The sequence below is a fragment of the Lineus longissimus genome, chromosome 3 (genome assembly GCF_910592395.1).
Source record: "Lineus longissimus chromosome 3, tnLinLong1.2, whole genome shotgun sequence".
Lineage (NCBI taxonomy): Eukaryota > Metazoa > Nemertea > Pilidiophora > Heteronemertea > Lineidae > Lineus > Lineus longissimus.
Genome location: NC_088310.1, coordinates 6,521,056 through 6,549,008, shown reverse-complemented (window position 1 = coordinate 6,549,008; position 27,953 = coordinate 6,521,056). Strand labels below are relative to the sequence as shown.

Sequence of the window (27,953 nt, the reverse complement as noted above, 5' to 3'; positions counted from 1 at the left end):
GTATTTTATTGCCCCTGATGTAAAATATTAACAAATCTATATAAACATAGAACTAGATAAAACTGTAACTTTACGCGTCTGTGCACAATATGAGCACAAGATGAAGATGAACACAGAAATTAAATGCTGGATTTACACTATTACTGGTACTACTAAATCTGCTTTGGTATTTTTGAAAGCTCAACGTGAATGTAGAACTTCTACATCAGAAATTCAAGTTGGTTACAATGTAAAGTAGGTATGCCTGAAAGCACATGTTACAGTGTTTGAATCGACAATACACAGGGACGCCAAAAACACTTGGCCCTGCATTTCAAGTCAAACTTTTTAAATTAATCAATTCACAAATTATGTAATGCAAAATGGCGGTCTGAAGTACATCAAAGGGAGGAAACAGCACATCCCTTTCTTATTAATGCATTTGACATATACGCAGTTGCTGAACAGTACATATTTTGTGGATTCATACAGAGTTAGTAGTTTGTAAATGGCAGGTTCAATAAGGAGCAATGTAAACAAAAAAGCACCAGGTGACAACTCGGACAATCTCAACATCAAATTTTGAAAACAATACCACAGGAACAGAACTCTTTTCTGAAAACGATCACTGACTACAAACTTGGGGATATCTCTGACAAAACTAACAACACCAATTCAACTAAAGCAAACCTGTATATCCATACATGTACATACTAAATGTGGTCAAATTATATTTATTTATTTCTCAATTTTTCACTCCGATACACTTGTTTTAGATCAATGTTCCTTTATTAATAATTCAGCAAACATTACTCAATGATGTACGATAGACATTAATTCCCAACATCCTTCAATACAAAGGAACAGTTTCCAAACAAATCGGTCATTCACCATTTTCAGATTGCTCAAATGGCATTATGCGTTACAAAATGTAACTCAAAATCATATCTCATCACCTCATCCAGATATTTACATTCAAAATAAATGGATCACCTTCTTGCTACAATTTTCTACAGGTACAATTATCTAAGGTGGAGGAACTTTGATACACAAGCCTGAGCCAACCAAAGGGTTTCACTGGCACAAAAATATAATCAGCAGTTTTAATCGACAACAAAATTATCCTCAGAACGTACCAACCGGCCATTATTTTCCAAGAGTTGCTTTCTAGACAAAACAAGGACATATTCTATCATAGGATAGCACCATCAAAAATCAATGTCATTGCTTACTTGCAAATTGAACCAACTTTGTCCCAAACTCAGTTATACTCCATATCTAAATATGTCATTTTAATACTACATCACCACCTAGACTAGAAGTGTTCGATCTGAATAGGTCATTTCACTGCAACACATATCACCATCTAGACTAGATTCAGGGCTCCATCTTTCCCCATCAACATAATAACTGACTTGCAAATAAAACAAAACTTTGTCCCAACTTCAGTTCTGTTCAATATCTGAATAGGTCACTTCACTACACTCGCCATCAAGACTAGTCTCACAGCTTGGTGGTCTTTCCCCATCATTGCTTGGACTGAACTCATCCTTCGGGAGCAACATCATATGTTTTTGCTGCATCTGCAACATCAGCTCAGACATCATCTGCAACCTTCTTGCACCATCGATTTGCTTTTCATAGTTACCAACTAGTATGTTGTTGTTCTCATCCATTGGTGTCGACTCGGACCATCCTGCATTTCTGGCATCACTAGGCATCCAACTTTTGGTATGTGCCGGAACAGGATTGGTGGGCAAACCCATGTACATGCTATTGTACGGAAAGTAGCTTGAGGTAGAAAACAGGCCAGACTCCATGGTGTCATCTCTGTTGGCATTGGGAAGAGCTTCCTTGTACGTATTTGAATCAGAAGTCTTGTAGGAAATCGAATCAGAATCGTTGTATGCACTTGAAGTAGAATCATCGAAGTCATTCGGATCAGCATTCTTCCAGGCAATGGGATGAGATTCCTTATCATAGGAACTCAGCGACAAATCCTTGTATGCGTTGGAAGCTCCTTGAGAAAACTTGTCCTCCTTGAAAGGCAAGCTGCAAGTGGATCCCACTGAAGAACCTAACAAAACTTTGCCACTCTCAGTGGTGGCAGGACAGGCAGTAGCAGCTGTGACAACAATAGCTTCACTGAACTCAGAGGAGATAATGGCAGTGCTAGAACCAGTAGAGGCCACTGTTGAAGGACCACTCGATGAAGAGGCAACTGAAGAGACAAGAGTGGAAGAACCATTTGCTGAAGAAGAACCTAGGGATTTCTGGGTAAATGGTGGGGTCAAAGCGGGAGAATCGTTGGCAACCAAAAAATCAGAACTTGCGGAAGCACTAGTATCAACAGCAGGTGACGAGGGAGAACTGCTGCTTGCAATTGAAGCCGGATTCTCTGGCCTAACAGAAAGATTCTCTGGTAGAACAGTCTCCTCTGGTGGGCAGTCATCACCATCAGACTTGGAAGGGGCAGATTCGCTGATATCTGACTGGGGAGAGACTGGTTCGATACCACTCTGGTCCACACCATCACTCTTTGACTGCTCCTGGTTGATGCTCCTGCCATATACGTCAGGGTAGGTGTAGTTCTGATCATAGAGTGGTCGAAAAAACTTATGATTACTCCTGAACACTGGTGCTTGATATCCTCTTTGGGCTGGTGCACTGGAGTATGCTGTTTTAGCATTAGTCTGATCCATCTGAGTCATGAAGGGCAAGTTCATTGGAGTCATCATACCACCCACACTAGCTGTGTATGTGGCCATGGCCTTTGGCGAGTAGGAGGTAGCAACTTTCGGAATCCCAACGGATTGAGAGTAAGATGTTGGAGGAACGAAATAGTTCTTGGAAGACTCCATACCACCAAACTGGTAGTTCTGTGTTTTTTCAGCATAGTTCTTTTCCTTTGAGTAGATAGGTCCTTTTGGCATATTGACAGCTGGTTGGTAAGGATATAGTTTGTCTGAGTATGTTGGAGCACAGAATCTATTGCTTATTCTCGACATCAATGCTGGGTAATTTGAATAATATGGCGCAACAGAAAACTGAACAGGATTCTGTGTGCCAATGCTGTGGAGGTAAGACTGATCATAGCCAGGCATGAACCCAGTGTTTGGAAAGTATGGGTACTGAGGGGGCAGTTTCATCCTGGCAGCAGGGCGCTTCTTCTTTGGAGCATTATCTGTTGATGAGACAATTGCTGGCGGGGTTGAACCATCTCTTGCCTGGGCTGCAGCGGCTGCGGCTGCCTGCTCATCTTTCATTTTCTTCCGGTCCTTTGAGCGGCGGTTCTGGAACCAACACTGAAATGAAAATTTGAAGGGTAGTTCTATATGAGGGTTGAATATGATCTTACGTCTAGAAGAAAGGGATCATTGAAGAGGAAGGGAATAATAATGGAACAATGCGAAGCAGACACCACCAAAAGAATGAACAATTTCTAATCTTTAAGTCTAAGCTTACCTTGACTTTCTGGGGAGGAATTTCCCACTTCTGTATGAAGATTTCAACCACAGAAGGATTACTAAAAGGGTTCAACTTGTAGTATTCTTCAAGAAGCAACTTCTGCTCACGAGTCCAAACAAACTTTGGACCGCGTGGTCTTCCAGCAGCTTTAGGTGCTGAAACAAGACAAAACCAATAAAAAAGTCATAATAAATCTCATAAACAACTGAGAAAGTAGCATGGAGGAAAAGCATGAGGAAAGTAGCAAATGGACTTACAAGTCTGGAGGCATAAAAGTATGCATACCTGCAGCTTGTTTACTTGGCATCAAGTGATGTGGAACAGGCAGTGAAAAGTGTGCCATTTGGTTTTTCGGTGTAATCTCTGGTGTCAGGGGTTGATACTGTGGCCACAAAGGCTGCATTGGAACTTGGGTCATCTCAGCAAAATTTGTTGGAGACTGAATCGGAGTATCTGGTGCAACCACTGAAGAAGTCGATTGTGGTCTTGAGCAGTCGAGTATAAACTCATTCGTGAATTGACAACCAGTTGACCTCTGGTTTTGGTTGCACATTCTGGCATCACACTCTGGCCGCTCTCCAGACATCATCTTTTAGGGAAGGATGGAACGATCTATACACTGCAGGAATCTGAAATTGAAGATTAGCTCAATGAGAATCTAGAAGAAACACTAATACCAACACAATTGTGATTCTCTATTTGCAACTATAGCAGACATGGCAGCCAACGTGAGTAAACAAAGTCAAGACTGATGTGATGCTGTCAGCATGAACATGACAAGGAAGACAAGGCCAATGATCCTGTCTGTGTACCAAAGACAAACCAGATGCAACCCGGTCTAGAGTACTAAATACAAGACAGATGTGACACCATGTTGGTTAAAATTTACAATCCCCGATCGGAAATGACGTAGTTTGATCGCATTCAACTATAAATCCATTGAACAGTGGTGCTTCGTTAGTCAACCGATGACCTTTTTTTGGGGTGTGATCGGGGATTGTAAACTCGTTCCCACTATGTTTACTGAAGACAACTCGGCTCCAGTGCCATCTCCAAACTGGAACTGGTGACAAGATGGAGACAAGAGTTGTGACAATGCCTCCATCGCCTAGGCCTCTTCAGATGAAATGACCACATGATGAATTGAAGCCTTATTTACAAAAACAGTGGAAGAAGGCCTCACCCGAACATACATCACTTAAACAAACTTCTTCTCTTTTTCTCCTTCTAAAGTTACACCAGCAGGCCAGCAGGCCAGCTGCCCCTCCCCCTCCCTCCACTCTTGGTACTTATGCCATCACTACTGTACTATACAGATACACTGTAGGCGGTGTAAAAGCTACTACAATGCTACAGTGCACACGTGGGAAATACCATTGCGAAAACTGTCAAAAAAGAAAAGTAAGTTTCTCGTCCATTTCTTGTCCAATTAAAGCTATAAAACTCAAATGGTGGTACCTACCGATTAAGTGCTCAATAACAGTGGAATTATATTTGACGAAATACCTCAACTGGCAAAGAAATGGGGCATTAAATTGCTACTTCGCATTTGACACACTTCGTCGAGTCCGCCGTAAGTGAGCAGTCACGTGGGGGCGGAAGGTCAACGAGTGCAACATGTGGATTGTATTGATGACCACGCCCACTTTTGTGTTTCTACGGTGTCTCTTACGTATTAATGCCCTTTTCCAGTTCGACTGCCAATGAATTAACCTGAGATTCACCTATTTGATACTCCTGCATTTGAAATAAAGTGAGGTGGAGTTTTAAAACCACTGGTATGGTGCCAGGATGCCAATGAATGTGAGAGGTGGTATTCCTTGAAACAGATGTCTCAATCAATCACAAAAGGTCTTGATATTTGGCATCAAATAGGCCCTCTAAGGGGATGTCAATATGGGTAGCCGCATTGATTTCCATCAGCATCATACCATTTGGATGAATCTTCTTGGTGCGATTCTTTAGCACAGTGCTTCGGGCTGGGTTTACATAGTGACTAAAAATTAGTAAATTCTAAATGCAGGCAATACAAGATTCACTATGTCCCTTTTCATCCCCATCAGTCAGTAGTTTTTTTCAAGCCCACAACAGTTATCAACTGAAACAAGCTTCTTATAAGCGAGAACATGAATCGTAGGTAAACCCGGTCTTACTGGATAACAGAATTGTGACCGGTCCCAACAAGCTGGTCAATGTACATGATGAAGGAGGCGGAATGGTATTTTTGGAGACGTTGGGATGGGCTGAAAATATCCCACATATAATGGGGGAATACAGGGCAAGCAAAGACGGTACGAGCATTCGAACAAAAACTGCCAACCAGGGGCAAGATCTATTCATTAGAGAGACATTCAACGACCTCAATGAGACAGAGGTCTTTCTTCCAAAATGCAACAACAATTCGTCACGATGGCCAAAATATTGTACAGGAAAGATGCCCATTCGTGGACAATATTATGAATAAATTAAACACAAACTTCTCATTTCATAAACAATGTTACAATTTAATTATATCTCTAGGATGTGCACATGTACAATTATTAAAATGTGAATAAACCAAGAGTCATTTTATTTCTAAATCGTACTACCGATGAATGAATTTAGTTCACAAACATACACTGGGTAGATTGATACATGATGATATCGATTCTCATGATCTATGAAACTTGGAAATTTGACTTTGGGATTGAAAGTGACAAAAAGAAATGCAGCAGATTCTGTAAACAACAAACAATTGAGAACAGTAATGCACAAATTACCTTTAGAAAGAGATTTTAAAGTCAAAGCGTTCTTCAGTTATCAGGATGAATTTCTTAGGCACCTATTCCATAGAGGTATACGGTATACTACACTATACGCGAACAATGGCTTCACAAAGGGTGCATGACCATGAAACTATTGTTCGCGTATAGTATAGTATAGGGTATAGCTCTATGGAATAGGTGCCTTAGGAATCAAGTGACAATCTACATGACCTACAAGCTGATGAAACAAGTGTTGACACAACATCTGGGCCTCAAGACTACCAGATGATTAAATACATTGTACACACAATACTATACTTACCTAATCTAGGGAGACGGCAAATTCATGCAAGAAACAAATTAACAGTAAAATGAAGATTTAAACCAAGAGTCCCGACAACGAAGAGAAATATTTGGGTAATTAGAGCAGCACTGCCAACCTTTCGTGAGGGCACTCAGGAACCGTTTCCAAAAAGTTCCTCGTCTTCAGTATTTAGGCAAGTAACCTTGAGTTCTCCTAATGGATATTGATGGGTAGGCAGCCATGTTAGAGTGATAATTACTTTGTTTACATAATATAACAATATGAACAAAATTCTAAATGCTTAAAGTGTCTCATTTTATCAAGTACAAGCATGCTGCCGTCGTCAGAGCAGAAGGCAACATGTCTGGTTCGAAATTAATCATGATTAGCAGTGTTAATGCATCCACCAGCACATAGCTGTCCAACCTTATTCATTAATCCAAATACACTGAAAATCTCAGAAGTGAATGGACTTGCTGCCTTTTACCTTGACAAGGATGCAATGTATGGCCATCTTATAATCTTATAACATCATATTAATTCCCTACTGAAGACTTATTTTCAAATATAAAAGTTCATACAGAGTTCTTTCTAACATCCTTTTTTAACAGCAAGCAACAAGAACTAGGATATTGCAATTACTTAACAGCCTTGCAGACAGGATGTGGCCAGTTAAAAACTGATCACTGCCAGTTTTGCACAAATATTAAAAATATCTTACACCTACTCGAACTATATACGGCCACTTACAGATAACCATAAGTTTTCCTTTGTGAATATTGAAAAACACAATTCTTACAACAGTTCAGCTAGAGTGTGTGCTACACAATGTCCAGTCCGATGGAAGTGCACATTAAGCACTGCAAGTTCTCTTCAGAATTTCACCCAACAGTCTATATTTTCCTTCATGTTCACTTCTGCGTGGTCTGCTGACTGGAAGCGGTGCCCGACCCTCCACCTGCAGCTTGTTGCTGTTGCTGGTAGTTGTACCACTGGCTGTAGTTCTGAGGATTTGACCAGTATTGCTGGTAGTACTGCTGGCTTTGATTGTAAGCACTGGCGTCGTATGTTCCTGTTTGTGTTGTACTGCCAGCTGTTCCTGTAGCTGCCTGTTGGCCATAGCCTGCCCACTGAAATGGTAAAAGATGCTTTAATATTTGATGGAGAAAAATTTGTCTAAGGATGGAGTGAGGAGTGTTGCATAACTGAACATAAACTGTCAGTAGATTATTGTCTACTGATAGTGCTAAAAATGATATCATTTCTTCAAACGTGTCTCCTTAAAATGCTAGCATCAATTCCCATTGCTGAATGAAGGTTACGATTTTCCACTTACCTGGTTCCAAGCATTGGCAGCAGGCTGCTGTTGACCCCACTGTCCTTGTTGTCCCCACTGTCCCTGCTGACCCCACTGTCCTTGTTGGCCCCACTGCCCTGACTGTTGATTCCAGGTCTGAGCCTGTGTGCCAGACTGGCCTGCTGACCCATTACCAGACTGGTGTTTGTTCCAGCCCTGTCCACCTTGGTTGCCCCAATAATTTGACTGGCGATCATTTCTGGAGTTATCCTGGTTCCATCGGCTTCCCTGAAGACAAAAAGACATTTCAAAACATGCTAAGCTGGAAATCTATGTCAATTCCACTTCCACTTTGAGAATAAGGGTTTTTTGACGAGTTCAATTTTCAGGCAGTCAGGAGTTGACAGGTTCATTCCTTGTTTGTGTCAATATGGCAACATAACAGTTGAAAAGTGTTACTCTCCATGGGTGTATAATTCATTTGTAAATATTCTTCTCACCTGTCGCCCACCGCTGCCGCTGCCGCCACTGCCACCACTATTGTAGCGATCTCGGCCACCACCATAACCACCCTGGTTCCTGCGATCATAACCATCATCCCAGCCGCCTCGGCCTGAAACAACAACATACAAAACAGACGTAAGGAAATGAAAGTTTTTCAACTAGATCGCCTTAGGAGAGTTATGTCGAAAATTGCGGGCTGTGCAAAAAGTTCATTTTCCCCAAACATAAAGCTCCACCACTGGCAGCCTAATCGGCAATATAAAATTCAGTTCAAATAAAGTCACTTAAAAGACCATGATTACTAAACCACACAATCCAGTCTTTTATGGTCTAACAACTTCCTGGTGTTGTTATAGTGAAAAATTGCTAAGGCAACAGGAGGACTTGCAATTGCAAGTGACACAGAGTGATTTTAATCTCCACCTGGCACTGTACACGAAGTTTGAGGACCACTCTTTACTTGGGCAAAAAGGTTCATATTACATCATGAGATTGTGAAACTCCAGAACAAGTTCTCTTCATTCAACATACATACATACATGTCTGAAGTTTGGTTTCAAAATGAGATGCCTTTATTTTTGCTACGAAGAAACAGCCAATTTTATGTTTGAAAAATACTTGCTGTTTCCAGCTCACATAAAAACTTGGCTTGAGCCATAGGTTGAAATTCAGCTGGCTTAGCTACCTAAACTAGTGTGTAATGATGATGGTGTTCATGACATTTTGGAACCAAAGTTTACAAATCTGACATGTGCTCAACACGTGGACATTGAGACATGTTAACTAACCACGACCTCGGTATCCACCGCCTCGTCTGTCATCTCTGTTGTCCCTCTGATCGCGTCCGCGATTATAACCTCCCTGCCTGTCGTCACGGCCGCCATAACCACGATCCCGGCCACGGCTGCCTTCCCTGTCTCCCCATCCACCGCCACCGCGTCGGTCGAACCGTCCGCCACCACCTCGGCCTCCTACAAATAAATCAACACACAGATATAGATGCAAGTACTTTCTCTCAGTCACACCCAAGACAAGAGAATGCTGCCAAACCATACGCATCTTGTCATTCATCTTTGAAGCAGGTATATGTAGTTCACAAAAGGTTCTTTCAGCTGTTGATAACTAACAATTTTTATGAAGTCGATTGTACTTCCCTCTAACAGACTACAGACAAGGGCCACTATGTGTTAAAAAAATTCTGGTGGACTATAATGAAAATATACTAGGCCACACAAAGATCTTCCCACAACCATTGGTTAACTCACCAAATCGACCGCCTTCTCTGCTATCTGAGCGGAATCTCTTCTCCTGGGGAGGCAACGCTGCCTTGCCTTCACGGTTGTATTCTTCCACTAATGCCAACGCTTCCTCTGCTTGCTGCTCGATGAACTCTACTGAATCAAACAGATTTCCCACCTCGGGCAACTGGAAGTTAGCTGAAACACACGAGTCGAGAATGATGTAAAACACAGTCGTGATTTGGTCTTACCCCACCTATCACCAGTGGGGCACCTGAAAGAGAGCACAGTTAGCAGAAGCATCATTCACAGATTCATTCAAACCATACATGACAGCCACCTAAAGCTAGGCAGCAACAAGACAGGCAAATAAACAGAAAAGAACACGTTTTGCTCATTCAGCCTACCTTTCATTTCTAGTACTGCCGAGTCAGGAACTTCCTTTCCTTCCTCCTTTTCACGTTTTTCCGTACGACTTTTAAATTCCTCATCTGTTGGAACAATGACTACTGCTTTTCGTTGAAAGCCTTCAAAAGGGCGCATTTTGCGTCTCTGGGCTGAGGGATACACATTTGTCTGTTGATGTTTGGATAAGAGAATACAACAATCAGCATTAGCTCGGCTCGAACAACGAACTGCTTGTGACACAATGAGAGTATAAGAGTCAAGTGACATGTCATGTCAGTCCGCTGCGATCTGCAATAACTCAATAGAAGGAAATTATTCAAGAGTGTCACAAGAGCGAGCCGATTCCAGCCACATAATTGCCATTCAACCGCCGATCTGGACAAACGCCAGTACTTACCAAACAAAATCCTGTTGTTACCAATACACATGTGACTTATATCGTAGCATACAATATGGTGAGATTGCACACCATAACTCAGTCATATCATTTCATATATTTCCGTGAAACTTCCTAGGATCAGACATCGTCAACCCCTGAAGGCAGTTTCTCACTTGTCATACTTAGCTGTAGTCCTCGTCCTTCTGGCTGATGAAGATCTCAGTCATGGTAATCAACAGAGTCGGCACTTATATTCCTATGGTTTCTGTCCTTCATCTCGGAAACTAGTTCCAAGCACTGTCATTGAGTTCGGTCATTTATATCCTATGTATGAATAGTATGTCTTAATCCAGTTGTGTTGTCACTCTTCCTGAATGAACACAGCCAGGGGTTGACGAGTCTGATCCATTAAAACATGTCATATATCTTGCGTTCCAAAACAATGATATATATTTTCAATGATATCATGAACAGATAATCCAGCGATCGGTGTCTGGCAGAGCGACTGCATTCTGTGGACTTGGAAAAGAAACCAAACCTGCTACTCAATGGAGAACTCTAGAAACATCAAGACATAACAATGGCTTTATGCAAAGTGTTGAAGTCTCGAGTGTTTCTAGGTATCTCCAATCCTCGAAACCAATACTGGCCCAATAAAAAAATCTCCACTCACCTTGTGTTTTTCGAACCTTTAGCTTACCCCACCCATATATCATACCCCTGCCCCACTTATACCTACCATATACTCACCCAAGTCCCACATGGTGTAACGGTGTATGTGCTGAAAATCACAAATACCTCTTACCTGCACACATTTCAAAGACTGCATTTGAATGCTCTGCAGTCATTGGTATAGCACATATCATTAGCACGCCAAATATGATGATTTTTATGCAATAATAATATGAACATCTCCAAGTAATGACATTCAAAATACAATACTGAACTCCTCGAGTGTCCGCCTGATGAGAGATATGCAAATATTAATGCATACAAACAATGAAATGGGGGTCGTGTGATTGCCATGTAGCTCCAATCCTGTAACAGCAAAGCTCATGTGTGGACAACATTGGAAAAGCAATGTGTTTGGGCAGGGTAGTGCACCATCGATTTCCCCCTCTAGATACCCCAACAAGAGCCCGATTTTCCTGCTTTACCTGATCCAAGATGTAGTTTCTCTTCTTGCGAGCTGCAATCTCAAACATCCGATTCAAGCACTTAGTTGACTTGTCGATCAAGATGTCCCATCTTCCGGCATAGTTTTTCTTCCTAGGCAGACCCATCACCTGGAAATGAAGTGACTTGACTATGAGCAATTCAGAGTCACATATGGAGGACACTTCTGCTAGGTTTAGTTTTGAAAGAACTCAAAAATTCAGTAAACATTTGGCACAACTTCAAACGGTGATCAGAGGAATGCCGGTCTCTCTTGGTGTGATGACGAGACAAAAGAGATTCATCAGTAGTTCCAGCTCTTAAAATGAACAGGTCACGTTACAACATTGAGAGTACAGCTGTGATTAGCGAACTGCCTACCTTCATTTTGTCAATGATGTTGTTTGTGCCAAGAACCACGTATCTCTTCTCGGGATTAGATTGCTGATGTTTCTCCGCCCAGGTTGTCTTGCCACAGCCAGGGAGGCCACACATCATCAGCATTTCGCAGTCTTCTTTCTTCTCAGGTGGCAGTGCCCCTCGCACACGTGATTCAACAGGGTAGCTTTCAATGAACTGAAAGCCTTCCTTCAGGGGGAACCATGGTTCCTGATAAAAGATGCAATATATCATAGTACAACATGAAGTAACAAGGAAAGTAACATATATAGTTTCCTGCAATCATCTTTTCCCATCTAGTAAACTAGAACAAACACGTCCTAAGAACTCACAAAACCACCTTACAACATATTTAGTCTTAGCCTTACCTCATTTTGACCGAAATTGCACTCAAATTCGCAGTTCTTTGTGAGAACATGAGGGAAGAGGGGCCTGCCATCCAGCTTGTCATATGCGACCTCAAAACAAGTGCCAAGATCTTCACCATTCTTTGTATATGACATAACAATTGGGTCACATTCGAAGTCCTGAAACCGAAAGTTTACACCTGATTAACAATTAATTTACAGGCAAACTTCATCAATATTTTGCATCAATATTACGCAGTAGTGCCAAGTTTCTCCATCAATTAATATCAGTACTTTCAATGCTCATTCAATCAGGCCAACTGTCCACTAGCACACTTACCACATAACAGCCAAGAACGTCATCCAGACCAAAGGGTTCTCCATAATTATTAAACTTGAGGTTCTCAGAGGCTTTGCCAGTTCCACCGTAACCGTAGGAGAATGGCTCTTCACCTGAAATCACAGAAGAAGGCAAGTAATGATAATTTGCAAAGACACTACTACAGCACTGTCATGTACTTAGTAAAGCCACTGTTTACTGGCATGTTAGTATAGTATAGACAAAAAATACCTCTTTACTATTGCACAAAGTCACAAATAACAAGGCACATCGTGTGTCTCGCAATTATTTTCAACACAAGAAACAGCAGACATACATGTAGCCCATCCACCCAAATGAAGTTCTGTTTATATGGCCACAATTAGAATAGTTATGATATTGACTTTCTATCTTACCAAGCTGAGTTGAAGCGGCATCAATTGACCAGCCAACCCTGACCACATGTGTGCTCGTTTCCTCTGGTGGGAGATGACTGACGTTCAATTCATCCAAAATCTGAAATAACCCGAGATCAGTATCATTCAACACGTCATGCCAATTGAAAATCTTAAAATCATGTGTAGTAAATTTTTACACTATTCGTAAAATTTTGACAAACAGCAATTTGTGGACATTACATGAACATTGCATCAACTTATTTGTACTTCAAGAAATATCAAATAACAACACTGTTGTTCAAGCAACAAGTATAAAGCTTCTCCTACCTTTACTTCAAATGCAACTTTGCCATATCCAACACCATAGGTAGTTCGAGCTCCAGCCCACATGAATGCAAAACCTTCCACAGCCAATGGATGAGCTTTCACACCCGATCCATCAATCTTCAAATTCAAATCGGAGTTGTCTGCAAAGGTAATAGTTTGATTCATAGTCAAATTCATTTAACGCATTTGACTAAATATCTTGCAGTCATATTCTTAAGGCTTGTTTAGACTATTTTTTTTATAAGGGCATTAACTTCTCTCAACAGATGTCCAAGTACATGCACACATCTATTTGTCACAACAAAGTTAGCACAACAGACTTGAATCACTTTTTGACTCTCTAGTATGGCAAAGTTCAACTATATTTGCTTTGTAATAAACATATCACAACACTTACATCTGTCAAGCTGTGTTGTGGTTAGATGTACCCAGTCGTCCGATTCCATCTCAACAGGCTGGTTGAAGCCACCCCTCCATCGCTGCCTTGGTGGTGACTGACTGCGGGATCTGGCAATGATTGAAAGAAATACGGTTAGCCAAAGCCACTTTTAAAAGAGACATGGGGCAGTTCAAGAGCAAATTTCCTTTGATTTTATAACCCCTCTAATCTAAGGTTACTTGGTTCTCAGTACTATTTCCTAGAAAGAAATTTGAACTCCACAGGTTAACTTAATATCAACTCTGTCTTTGCCTTTATAGGTGCTTTTTTAAAGTTTTCAAATTTTGTAAATAACACGAACAGATTGATTTTTGTCGATTTCCAGTCGGACCAGTGTGTTGGAAAAAAGGAAATTCTTCCTATTCCCACTGACCAAGTAATACAATTTTATTGTTGAAAATATTTTGATAGACAAAAATGCCTAAAAACATACTTCAATTTGCATTTAATTTGCAATTTTGACAGTTCAGTGCAAAGTAATATTTGAGTGATTTTTCCTGTTTGCAAAAGGTCCAAACACAGAAAAAATGGTAAAATCCAAGAATTATCCATTTGGGGAAAAATTAGTGTCAACAGATATTTGGGGAAAAAATATGCATGCCAGATCATGTAAATGAGAAATTCTTGGATTTTTGCACCACACAGTGACAGAAGCGTTCGAAAGTTTGATAGGATACCTATGCCTGTGGCGATCTCTTGACCGGGACCTCTGAGCCTTATCTCCATGCTCTCTCTCTTTTGACTTCGAGCGAGACCTACTCGAAAGTGAAAAACAACGCTTACCTAGGGTCAATCAGGAAAATATGGGACACAAACTAAGTTTCAATCAGAAATTGATATCATCACGACACCAACACATGACAGCCTACCCAATAGGACTAAATTTTTTCTCTAACGAAATAACTTCATAACTGCCCAAGTTGTGTTGCATTGACTTAACAGCTACAGGCCTTTGTCATAAAGTTTCTTTTTCGAATTTCGTTCTCAGTCATAAAATCAGATTTCAAATTTTTTTTCTTTCAATAACTGGGCATACATTTTGGATTTGTGAAACTAAGCTTTACATTGTTAGCAGTTTAATTCAGCAATGCGCACAAGGAAGTTTAATTCAGCAATGCGCACGAGGAAGCAAGTTAGTAACATTAAATATAGCATAGGTAATATCATATACGCCAACAAGGAAAAGACGCAAAAGCAAGCAAAGAGGTATAAGGAAATCCCTGCACCGAGATAGCTTAATTTTAGGTTCCGAACGAGTACATGATCATATAATCGAAGCATGATGATTGCCAATACTGCAGAGGTTGTGCATCTCCACACCTCAAATGATGCACAACTTCTCTATTGGCTATAAGGTTTTTAGAGGGTATTTTTCAAAGCGTATTGTCAGGAACTAGGGAATGGGGTGCAGATACCGCCACCAGATAAGTTAAAATGAAACTAACCTGTGACGATGTCGGTCTCTGTCTCTGCGGTCTCCATCACGTTCTCTGGATCGAGATCGTCTCCTTGGGGACCTTGATCTTGAATGACGTCTTTTTCTGTCCCTGCGATCTTCTCGGTCTCTCCTTTCTGAAATCATTGAAGAAAAAGAACATTATGTGTCTTTTTCTTAATGACAACTAACATTAAAACAGAATGAGAGATAACAATGGCTAAAACCACAGGTTGCCTTTCTTGGTGAAGACGTCATCATCAGTATTTTTATACCCCGAGTCCTGACAAGATTAGATCTATTAAATCAAAGCTCAATACCTTGGCCACCCTCTTGATCTGCAGCACCTTCCTGCCCTTCTTGTTCACCTCCCTCTTTCATCTCATCTGATTGTGGAGGCTTTTCTTCCTGAAATTAACAATCATTGGTTGTAGAACTAGGTCAATGAAGTATAAATCCTATACAGTAAAATGAAATGGTTTCTGCTTTTTATGATCGGGCAAGAGAAAAATATCTGATCTCCTCCATCACACCTTGAGGTACACTGTGCAACTAAGCATGATTCAGCACTTGATTATTTGATAATGGAGATTATACTTACTGTCTGTTCCGCATCCATGGGAGTATCTTGTTGTTGGTTGGGCTGCTCAGAATCTTGTTTGGGTTCCATACCAGTTGTCTGTTGATTCCACTGATCATTACTTTCCTCAGTTTGCTGCTGATTCCACTGATCGTTACCGTCATCAGCTTGTTGCTTATTCCATTGATCATTACTATCCTCAGTTTGCTGCTGATTCCACTGATCATTACTGTCATCAGCTACATTCTTACTCCACTGATCATTACTGTCGTCAGCTTCCGGCTGGTTCCACTGATCATTACTGTCTTCTTCAGGGTAAGCCTGAAAGCCAAAGGTGGTAATGAAAACAAGTTGAAACAACATATAGTGAAATTTGACAATCAGCTGCACTCAACGCAGTGGGTTCTCAGTTATACTACTTCAACTGTTAAACTCACCAACAAAGAAGGAACAAGGGGAACTTTTGAAGTTTCAACTGGGAGCGTTATTTGCTTGACTTAGAACAACACAAATGGTTTTGTCTCAAACTGAACTCCCGGACAACTAATACCATTGCAGAACCATATTTACACTGCAGATCACCCCTTAGAACATTCTTGAAATATGAACAATGTAATAGAACAATGAAGACATGATTGACGGAAAATGAGATGAAGGAGGAGATGTGTAAGGAAAGTGAGATGATAATGTAAGCACATCACACCAGGCTATTCAAACATGTCGGTTTGTATCCCCCAGCACATGTCAAATTATGCTTGTTGGTGCAAGGATAGGAACTGATAATAAAAGACAACTAAGGTAAGATCAGACTATGCAAACACGGATCCGTTTGTAGCCCGAGGCCGGTGCAAGTGCCAGCAATAACTTCTGGCAGGGTAAATGATGGGTTGGGTAATCTTTTGGTCTAAACCTCCATACCTCTATTTTCCCTTGTATATTCTTCAGCCCACCACTAGAATCTTCACACTGCATATCAGATTGTGGTTCAGTCATTAACTCAGCTTCTGGCTCAACTTTATCTAGTTCTGGCTCAGCCTCGGGTTCAGGTTCAGAACTTTTTTCATAAGCTGTAGTCATTGGTTCTAGTTGTGGGGCGGTACAGGCGTCCTCACCATTCTCCATCTCTTCGGATGGCAATGGCTTGGGCTCTGTACTAACCTTCTCAGCCATCTGTTGATCAGAGGACTGGGTTTGTGGCTCCAGTTGAGGAGCTGCTTCCACTACTGGCTCCAATACCGGCTGCAGAAAAGCTGGCTCTGGCTGCACCTCTGGCTCCACAGCCAGGGGCAAAGGCTCTGGTTCATCCTCTGGAAAATGTACTTGTTCAGGGATGGGTTCATCCTGTTGGACTGCCTGAACAGCTGGTGCATCCTCTTCTTCTGTAGTTGTATCTAAATGCTCAGGAAAGGGGGTGTCATCTGCAGGTGCAAGTAAAAAAAACCTGATGAAAAATAACACAATATGTACTGATTATTGCGGCCAACCATTACATTATTTTGTGTAAAAAAATATATGCCATATTATGCTCATTATTAACTTTCTGTTCAGGAACCTCACAAGAGGTGGCTGGTAAGCCATAATTTTAGAATAGGATAAGGGATCCTTTCAAATGTGAACAAATTACAGACAAAGTTCAATCCAATAATAGGCACTCTGTGAAAATAAATTTCGGCCACTTTGAAAGGCCTTTTCACATGTAGGGTAAGTTTACCATGACAAGTTGCTTGAATAAGCTTGTATATTTTTACTTTAATGCCATGGAAAACAAACGTTGCCAATGAAAAGCCAAAAGCCAGGGTCTTTTCAAAATGACCGAAAGTTGTTTCTGCAGTGTGTCAATTAAACAACGGAATACGACTGTACTGACGACATTGTCCTGTAAACATTAGATAGCTGCACCCGTTTCAGAAATAGTTGCAGTGTATGGAACTGGCCAGCTGAAGACGTGTCTTCACTTACCTCAAGACAAAGGTCAAGGTCACCTGACTGTACTAGAGAACCAGCTGTAAGGTAAAGGTATTCTGTGCCTTCGAAGTGCGGCCAAAAACTTATCAAAAGTAATAAATGACCCCCTTACCTTCTGGTTCTGTGTCACTACCACTCTGTTCTTCTTTCAGCGCCTCAGCGAGGCGTTTCGCAAGCACGGCCTTTGTTCCTTTCGTGTCCAAACCACGCGCTTTCAATTCTTCCTTCAACTCCGCAACTTTGAGCTTCTTTGGGTCAATATCGCTCATTTTTGCGGATAGAGAAAGATATATTGTGATACTCTATAATACAGTAAATGTTTTGAGAGAGTCTTTATCTAAATTGTATGCTTCTGAAGGCTATTATCTGTGTTTTCCTGCACAAAATCGGGAAAAAATTCGGCCTTGCATCCAAGATGGCGACGCTAGTGTTGCGGGTTGAACAATTTTACTGCCCCCTGCAGCGCCATCTCCAGACAAAATGACAGAACTATTTATAGCTGTAAAACCGGACAGAAGACGTTTCGACCATGTCGACTGACCTCTCTAGATTCAAATTCAAATTCAAATTCAAAGCAGTTTATTGAGCCAGATGAATACTACATTCATATAGGTTTAGAAAATACAATAAACTGGTGCGGGATAGAGAGAAGAAGCAGAGGAAAGTAAAACAGGCAGGCTAATTCGTATTTCCCACGAGCGATTTATTTTTTCACACCAGGTGACGCCTTTTTGTTTCCCTTGCGCATGCGTCGATGTATGGCAACAGAGGTAAACAACATGGCGGATGCTGAAGGCAAAGAAAGTGCTGGTCAGTGAAATATCTTGATGCTGACCCCAAAATACCGGGCCAAATAGCTCTATTATCACAGATTAACTATCTTTGATTTAGGAAGGACAATGAAATGTGCATGTAATACATGGATATTGGATGGTCATGTCTTAATTCATGATTTCAATAATCAATGACTTGGCACTTGCTAAGTAGTTGCTTTCACAGTCCAGTTTCACTGTGACTTTCTTTGTGTTGCATGGATGGATTGGATGGATGTACATCATGACATGTCATAGGCTAGCCTAAATGTGTAGGTCTAAATCATGTTGACAATGACATATCAGGATGATCAGTCAGTGAAAATCGGCCAGACTATAGATCCCCAGTTAGCTGGCGATTATCAACTGATTACTTCACTACACAACACTTACTAAGAAGACTGACTTATTACAAATATTACAGCCAGGCTTGGGACATCACCATGATCACAGATTAGAGACAGAGCCTTTAATTCACGCAGTTCATAATCATAAGTTAGCTCAGCCTTGCCCGACAGTTATTGTCATGTGAGTTATGGAACTTATGCCATGATTGACACTCGTGCATACGACAGTTATAGGCTAGTTTTACCTACTCTGGCTACTCTGCTCTGTCTTAGGGCCATGTGGCAGAAAGTGTTTTTTAATCTACTGAAACATTGGTCTGTAACAAGAATTACTGACATGTATGAAGTTCACCAAAGTTTTACTGTACCGTACATGTATTTTCAATTCTTTTCAGAATCTCTTCTGAACGAGCTTCAGACTAAAATTACTCAAGCATTTGACATCTTCGATCATGAATCAAATAAAACAGTTGATGTGCGCGAGGTTGGGACAATTGTGCGGTCATTGGGATGTTGTCCAAGCGAGGCAGAACTTCATGATATGTTAGCAGATGTAAGTGTCAGCTTTTATGCACTAACAAGTGACCGAAAGTTATCTGAGTGGGCCTACCTTCGTTACCTTGTCTATTACATTGATATTGAAAAAGATATTTTGTCTTTTACTTTAATTAACGTGTCTTTGTATGTCATCATGTATAACAGGTGATGCAGCCACAAAAGCACAAAGGTATTAAAAGTACAACCCTCAACTGTTATCTTTTTGTCATGTAAACAACAACAATAACATGTCAAGTTTTGGTCCTCGAGACAATTATGTATGAAAGAGTGATTAAATCCTCTTTAAGTGAATTGCTAATTTGCATAACCTAAAGCGTAAAGGTACGGTAGTTTATGTCAGATCAGATTTTTATAGACCTCTGGGCATGTGCCTTGATCACTTTATGTTGCTATGGAAGCCTATCTTCATTTCCAGATCGAAGAAGAAGAGCCGACTGGTTACATTCGATTTGAGAAATTCCTGCCAACAATGACACATGTTCTCATGGAAAGAAGGTAACAATCCTTTCTGATACTTCCATGCTCACTTTGATAAATCTAAACTAATTTACTGTGAAACTGAAATGTCCCCATTTTTTCAAAAAGATTCTCCAAATCAATCACATTCTCGAGTTTCAAATGTTGCTAATGGGCAAGTTTAGCCAACAACTTTTTAGCTCACCTCTTAGCAGAGGTGAGCTTATCCCATACCGTGGCGTCCGTCGTCCGTCGTCGTCGTCGTCGTCGTCGTCGTCGTCGTCGTCGTCGTCGTCGTCGTCGTCGTCGTCCGTCGTCCGTTAGCAGGGCACGTTTCGTAACTGTTGGAGCTATTGAGTTGAAACTTGGTACACATGTACCCTTATGTAATGACACCTTGGAGACCAAGTTTCGGTCCGATTCGTTTCATGGTTTGGCCACCAGGGGGCCAAACGTTAAAAGTGAAAATATGCAATATCTCCCTTAATAGTAGTCGGGAAATTTTGAAAAAAATATGGTAGGTACTTCTAGCAAAGGTGCATCATATATCCTCCGGGTTTTTGATTTGACCTCCTTTTCAAGGTCACAGAGGTCAAATGGTGTAAATTGGCCGTTAGGATGTAACGATGGCACGTTTCTAAACTGCAATGACTATTGATACCAAATTTGGTACACATTTACCCCTTAGTCAGGTGATCTCAGGGACCGAAGTTTGGTCCAATATGATTCACCACTTGACCACCAGGGGGCAAAATCCAAAAACCTTAAAAGTGTGATTATTCCTTAACTTCTTGCTCGATTGCCACCAATTTGATATCATGGGTACATCTAACCACCATACAGTATATGTCACACAGGTTTTTAATTTGACCTTCTTGTCAAGGTCACAGAGGTCAAATGGCGTAAATTCGCCGTCAGGCCGTAACTATGGCACGTTTCTTAACTGCAATGACTATTGATCACAAATTAAGTACACATGTACCCCTTGGTCAGGTGATCTTAGGTACCGAAGTTTGGTGCGATCTGATTTGCCGTTTGGCCTCCAGGGAGGTGGCCAAATCCTAAATTCTTCAAAATGCCATTATTCCTAGTAATGACTTGCCCGATTGGCACCAATTTTATATCATAGGTACATCTAATTCTAACAACCATTCAATGTGTCACCTGGGTCTTCTTTGATTTGACCTACTTTTCAAGGTCACAGAGGTCGAATGTACTGTAAATTGGCCATTTTGGGGAAATTGTAATTGCTTGGACCTACATCAAACCTAACACTACATGACACAATACCATGCTCTTTATCCATCTTTCCTCCACATGAGGTGAGCACAATGGCCCTGGCCATTTCATTTTACACCTTAGTGTATAACTGTGAAAAATCTGTTCACTTTTCACAATGTACGTGTAATTTCTGCTTGTTTTTAGGTATAAAGCATCACCAGAAGATATTTTGTTAAAAGCATTCCAAGTCCTGGATACAGAACAGAATGGATATTTGACGCAAGAGGAGTTGACTAAATATATGACGGAAGAAGGTATGCTACTTAGCTTGTATATCCGAAATGTTATTTCGTGAATGATACTGGCTCCTGAATAGGGAGCTTTATATAAGTAACATATTGACTGATTTATTGATTGACTTCAGTTATGTGAAGGTTTAACTATGAGTTACATCAGGAACATCCATAAAAGCAGTATCGGTAACTTGGTAGGCGTTTTCATAAGTGCAATTCATTTCTCCAACATTAATTTTGTTGCTCTGATTTTGCAAGCCAATGATGTACACTATTGAGGAAAGGAAAAAGTGAAATATATTAGTGAAACTATGGGATTATCAAAAAAAGATCTCTGAGTGTGTTTTGTATCCTATTTTCAGGTGAACCTTTCACACAAGAAGAAATGGAAGAGATGCTCTCAGCTGCTGTCGATCCAGAGAAAGGGACTATTCTTTATAGGGACTATGTATCACTCATGGCAGTGGAAGACTCATAAAATGTCCACGAGTCTAAAATATATCTTGGCTTGTCTTCAAATTTTTGAAAATGACGAAAGTAAGGGGGTTTCTATACAACAATTTGTGCAAAATAATCAGCCGTCCACCTCGATACAACAGCAGCCTGTTTTGCCATTTATGGTAGTAACTTTTTATCTGTGGTGAATTTTGACAGTTTGGTTTCTGAAAAGTAAGCCTTACCCAGTGTGAGCCTTACTCAGTTGCTTCATTTGCCTTACTAAATGGCTTAGGGTGGATTTGTGAAATCTAAAATGTCACAATTGCTTTTGGTTATAAAACTATTCTTAAACATGTAAATGTGTGAAATAGTAATCATTGTATTTATAGTAAAAATAAAATTAGGATTTGTAGAAATTTATATGTCTCCTTTCATCAAAGAGGAAATGACACTGTCACAATTTGCTATTCTGATACTAAAGCACCAACATTGGTATGTTGTGTGGTGTGCAGGATAAGGGCGACAGAAAAATGAAAGCAGATTTTTGTCACGGTTACCGTTATGAATTTGGCAATATGTACCAAGGACATAGTCACAGTCACACATTCACAAGTACAATGCACCAGATTCAACACCCATTTCAAGCAAAGTGGCAAGCCAACTTAGCCATGCAGCTATCTTCTCATTTGGATTGAGAAGCCCAATATAGTACAGTTGTTCCAGGAGGAACAGGCTTATGAGGAACATGGACATTGAGGCTTGTGCCCAATACAAAGGATATTGTCATAATTTGATTTCCCGTACCTATCAAAGTGACAACCTGGGTTGCCAGCTTTTTTATTATGATGTAAATCCCATTCATACTTCAATTGAGAGGGGTGATGCGCAATGTCAAGTTGTCAGGTATGAGACTCATTACCAGACACACTGCTTCAGACATTGGGCAAGTTATTTCTTTGATTACCTCGTCCTTCGAATGCGAGGCCTAACACCAATATTCCATGTACCAGGCATCCATGTCAGAGAAAGTGAAGGAGCCTATTCAAATACAGAGTGGGTTGTGAGGGACTTTTCCTCTTAGTCCAATAAACCTAATTGGTGCCAAATTGCAAAGGCATAGGGATACAACAGACACCCACAGGAGCTATCAAATTCCTACATATATTGTGCAATGATAAAATCCTTCCTGTAGCAGCACAAGAAAATGAAATGCACACTGTTAAATGGAGATAAATATTTATTTTCATTTAAATTAAGGATTTTTTAGAATAAATAACTACAGGAAATAGTTATATGGCAAGTTAACGCCTGTTTGCATTAGATCAGACACAAGTCCATGGAATCATTTCACCCGGTAATCTCCCATGATCACAGTTTTGAGAAGGTGGCCTTTTCCTTGGTCTGATTTGCCATTGCAGCTTTCATAAGATCTTCGCTTTGTAACATAGCCTGGTTCCAAGTGCCCTTAAATGAAAAATAACAATTTCAAACAATTTTGCACATTTTTGTTGGTTCTCTTTGAGATAAAGACTTCTGGTATTCTGCATAAGATTCTTGTTTGTCCACTTTAAGGAAGTAGCATCTACTTTTCCATTGGTCTTCTCAACAATATTAGGTCTGGATGGCACAAGACTTTATTACAATGGCTAATATTCCAGTACCCATGATCCAGAAATGACCATCTGGACGATGGATGGTGTGCAGGAGCGTTGTGATACTATGGTGCATATTTATGCTTCGGTATCAACCCCCTTCCCGCTCGGGCGTCCAAATTGATGCTCCACACTCTTTGAACTGATGCCGATTGCCACTTCAACCGACAGGAGTAAATCTATTTCCATCCAGCAAACTTACCACGTTCACCAGTCCTTCAGGGACTGAGTGGTCCCTTGAGTAGACAAGACTGATCTTGGAACCCTGAACTGCTATTGGACTTTTACTGGCTATCACTGCTGCCGTTTCCAAGGCACCATTAATAGTGCTGTCACGGTCTTCAAAAACTTTACTAGAAAAAGACCAAAAGGAAAAATATAAATACATAAAATAGTCAAAATAGCAACAAAATAGCAGCATGGCAGAAAGCAAGGTTGCCACTTGAATAGCCAGGTGAAGCACACAATGCCTATGACCTTTGCCAAGTCACATAGGTGCGAAACGATATGCCCAGATTCCATGCCTGTGCCAAATGAGATATGTATATACATGAGCAGCTTGTGAGTTGAGGGACGCCTCCTGCCTGGTGAGATGCTGGCCAACTCTAATTGGCATCCAACCAAAGTGGTATGCTAGATGCCCACAGAAGGAAATGAAGAAGACCAGCTAACTAACCTGACTAATCCAGCTTCCTTGGCTTCATCAGCCATCATCTTCCTCGCTGTGTATGCCAGCTCTCTTGCTAAGCTGTCATTTCCTATCACCTTCGGTAACCGTTGGAGCGTACCAACATCTGCAGCCAGCCCAATGTCCACTTCCTGAATAAGGCATGACAGGTAAATAAATCAAACACCTCATGACAAACAATATCCCAGGCATTATTTTACTAGGCATGGAAATGCTAGCATTAAAGACAGAATTTGGGTGATAAGCTTTTAGTTGATATCAGACGTTAGCCATGTAGTGTACTGTACATCTGTTTACAAGTTAGTTTAGTTAAACCCACAAGTGGGCTTGTCATTGAATTACCAGCTAAGTAACTGCACATTTTCATGAGCAAATGTAACCAAAAATAGCCATGGATTATACCCTACCTTAATCTGGAACCATGCGTCCTTTGAGCAGTAACGAATATCACAGGCTGTTACCATATCTACTCCACCACCAACACATGCATTATGGATGGCAGCTATAACAGGTTTAGGACACTGGAATATAAAAATACTAACATTACATCCTAAATTTATCAAACACTCCATGTTCTCTTCAGGAATTTTTCCTAATGTAAAAACAACAATTTTATAAGTTTTAAGAAAAGAGCACACTCTCTAAATGGAAATTTCAAAGGCACCCAAGCAACAGAAAGAAGAACAGTCACAAAGGAAGAAACTTCAGGGGCACCCAAGCAAAGAGAGGGGGCATTGAAGCATTTGCCTCTGTGAATAGTAAGCCCTGCTTGTCTTGCATAAATCTGAGTTTTTCAACATCAATGAAGAATTCTGAGGAAATAGAAAATCTTACTTTTTCTATGACAGTAAAGCTTTCTTGGTAGTCTCGGATCATATTTCTAAAATTCATTGCCTTCCTGCCCACATCCTCAACATCACCCTGCATCATGAGTTCAGCATTATCCATGATATCCAACCCTAAAAAAGAATCACTTATCACCAACTGTGAATATATTACCGAGCCACAATCATCATCCTTCTTCTTCAGCATTTTTTCATCACCTAAGAGGACTTATTCTCCAGGGAGCATTTTCCCTCTAATTTGGTTGTGTTTTTATGTGCCACAACGATTGTCCACGGGTCACTCCCAAAGAAGGAGTGTGCATATTAGTGCCCTTTGCAAACAGGCACCGGCAGGGAGCCACTTCCCTTCATCGAAGTCATTTTGAGCTCTTTCAGATATAAAAGTATTCTTAGGGCCTGCCCTCAGGGATATTGACTAAAAAGTACCACAAAAAAAGTACCCACCTGCAGTGTATACTTTCCCAGCTGCAGAAAGGACCACTGCTCGACAGTCGGAATCATTTGCTAACTTCTGGAAACATTCTCTGATTTCTCTAAAGAAATAAGAGAAACACATTTTAAATTACAAAGACCCTGATCACTACAGCCACCACATTATCGGTGATTAGCAGCTAGCAGCATTCTAATTCAATTTATACAATCTCCCAAAACAAAATTCTGAAAAGCACAAATAAATCAAGAAATCTTCATACTCCAAAAGTTAATTGAGTAAAAGTGTCATTTTTCAAAAGAATTATAACAAAATAAACAATAAATAGCAGATAATCTAGTAAGTCAGACCATATGTTGCATTTTAAAACTGGAATGTCAGACCATACATTGCAATTTTTGTAGATAAACAAATTTTTACATGCAACTTGCCTCCAAAATGCCCTGTTCATTGCATTCCTTTTTTCTGGTCTGTTTATTTCTACTTGGACAACATTTTCCAATGGTGTGGTGACCTTGAGCGTCTCATATTCACACGAAGTTCCAGAACTCATTGCTCTTAATACCAGTCGAGCAGGGTTTTTGGAGTGATTTGAAACTGGAAGAAAGTTAAAAATACAATGAATGTATCTTCATTTGCCTCGGGCTTACCTTGCCATGGCCCATGCTTGCTTTGTCTATATAGTTAGTGCGCCCATTTAAGAGGGTTTGGGGGTTTCCTCTCTTGAAAATGCAATGCTAATGACCCAATGGTTAAAACTAAAGCGTGTCTGAAGGACGAGGGGGGATTAGTGGGTATCTTTCAGTCCAACATATGACATACATTGACATGGTAACAGTTGTGCGAGTACTTAGTGATAGAATACAGTGTGTCGCGACCAAAAAATAAGTCACACCATCAACATCACCTCATGATGACGCCTGGCCCAGGTCCTGCCCCCATAATGCCAGTGTGACAGCGGATATAGTCCCCCTGGAGTCATAGTCCGGTAGCATTGTATTTGACCAATTAAGCAGCATGATCTATTGTACCGCTTACCCTTACCAAAACATTTAGCAATGCGGGCTATTGTTACACGGACTATCAGCCCTAGGACTACTATCCCCGCCACACCAGTCCAGTGTCGGTGACTGATGTGATGGTCATCACAATCACGGTGGTCGGCAGTTCCAATCCAACTTCAACAAGCAATGAAACATGCATTATTACTATTAGCATGTTACATGTCTTATGCTATGAATGATGACAGATTAACTTAAGACAAAGCAAAGCTTCGTTCGGACGGTAGGCCTAGCATTATACTATTCTTCTTGGAATATTGAGGTAGTTAAGCCCTCTCATGGAATAAGATTTAGACACGCTGAACTAATAAACCAACTTACGCAAAAATGATTTGAAATTTCTAATCGCAGACGACATATCAGTTCGTTTAAGAGTGAAATTTGCACAAAAATAGAACTTTGCCCTCAAAACTCTTTCATAATCATGACCAGCACACCAAGGCAGTACCAATCTTTCATAACAAAGAATTTGATTGGCGCATCCGTAGAAAGTGAATAATACTGACGAATCAAATAAGGTTTAACAAATTAAGCGTCTGCTCGAAGACATGGAAGTGCACGTATAGGTCTCGTTAGGGAGTTTTTCCCGAATGTACGCGATGATGACGTCCCCCATTAACACTAACAGGACGTAACAACTATTTTAAAATGCTTTTCCAAAGTGATTACATGAGGACAACCCATTTGTGTCGTATATCACTGAAAAAGCCCGATTCCCCTGATTCTGCAGGATGTTTAATCGGGCATTTTATTTCTTTAAATAAATCATAAGCGTCGTATCCCAATGGCAATATTGCCAATTGGGCCGGACAATCACGGAAAACCCTAAATATTATACATTTTTTTCTGAATAAATTTTAAAGTGACAATTCTTCCGTGAAAGACAGTTGCTTAAGCTACACAAAAATCAAAAAAAAATTGAGGGTCAACCATTGAACTTTTGAGATATGTTGAATTTTGCCCAAATCAGCAAAAACGCACCAACTAGCATTGGATGGCATTTCAACACGGGGCCGACGCACATCCCAAGTTCAGTGTACACATACGTCGGCAACAACAGTAAAATGTGTAGTTCCTTATTAGCTGCCTATTGAGCAGCAATCCAGGTCTTAGAAACACCAAAAAAGGCCAAGTCTGTCAAAACTTCTGGAGCAGGCACTGAGGCAGTGGAAATTGTGTGAACGAGAATGTCAGCAGAGACATTGGCACAACCAAGGAGAAGACGGGGAGGCTGGCATGAATGCAGGATGCATCCCGGCCTGCCTCATCACCAAACATTTGTAAACTGGAGGGACTGCATCACAATATTATTGTCACACCCAACCTATGTCTAAACAATAAAACAAGTTTTTCAGAGTTGCAAACAAGGATGGTCACATCAGAGATTGCAGCACAACCAGGAGGATCCATTTAAATCAAGAAAGAAACAAGTGACACCTTGTATTATGCCTTCATCATCCTACTCTG

The 27,953-nt window shown here is 40.7% G+C and overlaps 4 protein-coding genes across 7 annotated transcripts; 1 reads left to right on the top strand and 3 right to left on the bottom strand.

Annotated features, from left to right (window-relative positions):
- Nucleotides 1-10: 10 nt before the first annotated feature.
- Nucleotides 11-5,011, bottom strand: LOC135484736 (uncharacterized). The gene is made up of 4 exons (XM_064766397.1): nucleotides 4,910-5,011; nucleotides 3,733-4,076; nucleotides 3,445-3,602; nucleotides 11-3,284 (listed from the first exon to the last, which is right to left on the bottom strand). Exons 2-4 carry the CDS (start codon nucleotides 4,034-4,036, stop codon nucleotides 1,425-1,427), a joined length of 2,322 nt encoding a protein of 773 aa, XP_064622467.1. The 5' UTR covers nucleotides 4,037-4,076; nucleotides 4,910-5,011; the 3' UTR covers nucleotides 11-1,424.
- Nucleotides 5,012-6,399: 1,388 nt separating this feature from the next.
- LOC135485586 (heterogeneous nuclear ribonucleoprotein U-like protein 1) lies at nucleotides 6,400-18,107 on the bottom strand. Of its 4 annotated transcripts, none has more exons than XM_064767768.1 (19): nucleotides 17,798-18,107; nucleotides 16,879-17,138; nucleotides 15,742-16,041; nucleotides 15,461-15,548; nucleotides 15,151-15,277; nucleotides 14,383-14,460; nucleotides 13,664-13,773; nucleotides 13,267-13,406; nucleotides 12,958-13,057; nucleotides 12,563-12,675; nucleotides 12,244-12,402; nucleotides 11,858-12,085; nucleotides 11,479-11,607; nucleotides 9,942-10,110; nucleotides 9,562-9,732; nucleotides 9,085-9,267; nucleotides 8,293-8,405; nucleotides 7,832-8,080; nucleotides 6,400-7,625 (listed from the first exon to the last, which is right to left on the bottom strand). In XM_064767768.1, exons 1-19 carry the CDS (start codon nucleotides 17,952-17,954, stop codon nucleotides 7,407-7,409), a joined length of 3,093 nt encoding a protein of 1,030 aa, XP_064623838.1. In that variant the 5' UTR covers nucleotides 17,955-18,107; the 3' UTR covers nucleotides 6,400-7,406. The 4 variants fall into 4 exon arrangements, with proteins under 4 accessions (XP_064623838.1, XP_064623839.1, XP_064623840.1 ...); XM_064767769.1 differs by having other exon boundaries at nucleotides 9,091-9,267; XM_064767770.1 differs by lacking the exon at nucleotides 14,383-14,460.
- Nucleotides 18,108-18,450: 343 nt separating this feature from the next.
- Nucleotides 18,451-22,215, top strand: LOC135484755 (dynein regulatory complex protein 8-like). Its single transcript, XM_064766429.1, has 5 exons — nucleotides 18,451-18,495; nucleotides 19,240-19,397; nucleotides 19,818-19,897; nucleotides 21,284-21,393; nucleotides 21,735-22,215. Exons 1-5 carry the CDS (start codon nucleotides 18,465-18,467, stop codon nucleotides 21,848-21,850), a joined length of 495 nt encoding a protein of 164 aa, XP_064622499.1. The 5' UTR covers nucleotides 18,451-18,464; the 3' UTR covers nucleotides 21,851-22,215.
- An 833-nt stretch (nucleotides 22,216-23,048) lies between these two features.
- LOC135485585 (delta(3,5)-Delta(2,4)-dienoyl-CoA isomerase, mitochondrial-like) lies at nucleotides 23,049-26,909 on the bottom strand. Its single transcript, XM_064767767.1, has 8 exons — nucleotides 26,808-26,909; nucleotides 25,857-26,022; nucleotides 25,440-25,528; nucleotides 24,985-25,109; nucleotides 24,558-24,671; nucleotides 24,139-24,281; nucleotides 23,665-23,815; nucleotides 23,049-23,274 (listed from the first exon to the last, which is right to left on the bottom strand). Exons 1-8 carry the CDS (start codon nucleotides 26,842-26,844, stop codon nucleotides 23,179-23,181), a joined length of 921 nt encoding a protein of 306 aa, XP_064623837.1. The 5' UTR covers nucleotides 26,845-26,909; the 3' UTR covers nucleotides 23,049-23,178.
- Between the last annotated feature and the right edge of the window lie 1,044 nt (nucleotides 26,910-27,953).

What these genes read in the sequence shown, in the direction of transcription:
- LOC135484736 (XM_064766397.1), bottom strand. Translation starts at nt 4,036, where the DNA reads ATGATGTCTGGAGAGCGGCCAGAGTGTGATGCCAGAATGTGCAACCAA. An exon ending in GCCAAGTAAACAAGCTGCAG is followed by an intron (nt 3,603 to 3,732) that starts GTATGCATACTT and finishes GTCTTGTTTCAG; the next exon opens with CACCTAAAGCTGCTGGAAGA. An exon ending in TTCCTCCCCAGAAAGTCAAG is followed by an intron (nt 3,285 to 3,444) that starts GTAAGCTTAGAC and finishes TTTTCATTTCAG; the next exon opens with TGTTGGTTCCAGAACCGCCG.
- LOC135485586 (XM_064767768.1), bottom strand. Translation starts at nt 17,954, where the DNA reads ATGAGCGATATTGACCCAAAGAAGCTCAAAGTTGCGGAGTTGAAGGAA. An exon ending in CACAACACAGCTTGACAGAT is followed by an intron (nt 13,407 to 13,663) that starts GTAAGTGTTGTG and finishes TTACCTTTGCAG; the next exon opens with ACAACTCCGATTTGAATTTG. An exon ending in TGCCGCTTCAACTCAGCTTG is followed by an intron (nt 12,676 to 12,957) that starts GTAAGATAGAAA and finishes CTGTGATTTCAG; the next exon opens with GTGAAGAGCCATTCTCCTAC.
- LOC135484755 (XM_064766429.1), top strand. Translation starts at nt 18,465, where the DNA reads ATGGCGGATGCTGAAGGCAAAGAAAGTGCTG. An exon ending in TGAAGGCAAAGAAAGTGCTG is followed by an intron (nt 18,496 to 19,239) that starts GTCAGTGAAATA and finishes AATTCTTTTCAG; the next exon opens with AATCTCTTCTGAACGAGCTT. An exon ending in TAAATATATGACGGAAGAAG is followed by an intron (nt 21,394 to 21,734) that starts GTATGCTACTTA and finishes TCCTATTTTCAG; the next exon opens with GTGAACCTTTCACACAAGAA.
- LOC135485585 (XM_064767767.1), bottom strand. Translation starts at nt 26,844, where the DNA reads ATGTCGTCTGCGATTAGAAATTTCAAATCATTTTTGC. An exon ending in TGGGAAAGTATACACTGCAG is followed by an intron (nt 25,110 to 25,439) that starts GTGGGTACTTTT and finishes ATTCTTTTTTAG; the next exon opens with GGTTGGATATCATGGATAAT. An exon ending in GCTTTACTGTCATAGAAAAA is followed by an intron (nt 24,672 to 24,984) that starts GTAAGATTTTCT and finishes TTTATATTCCAG; the next exon opens with TGTCCTAAACCTGTTATAGC.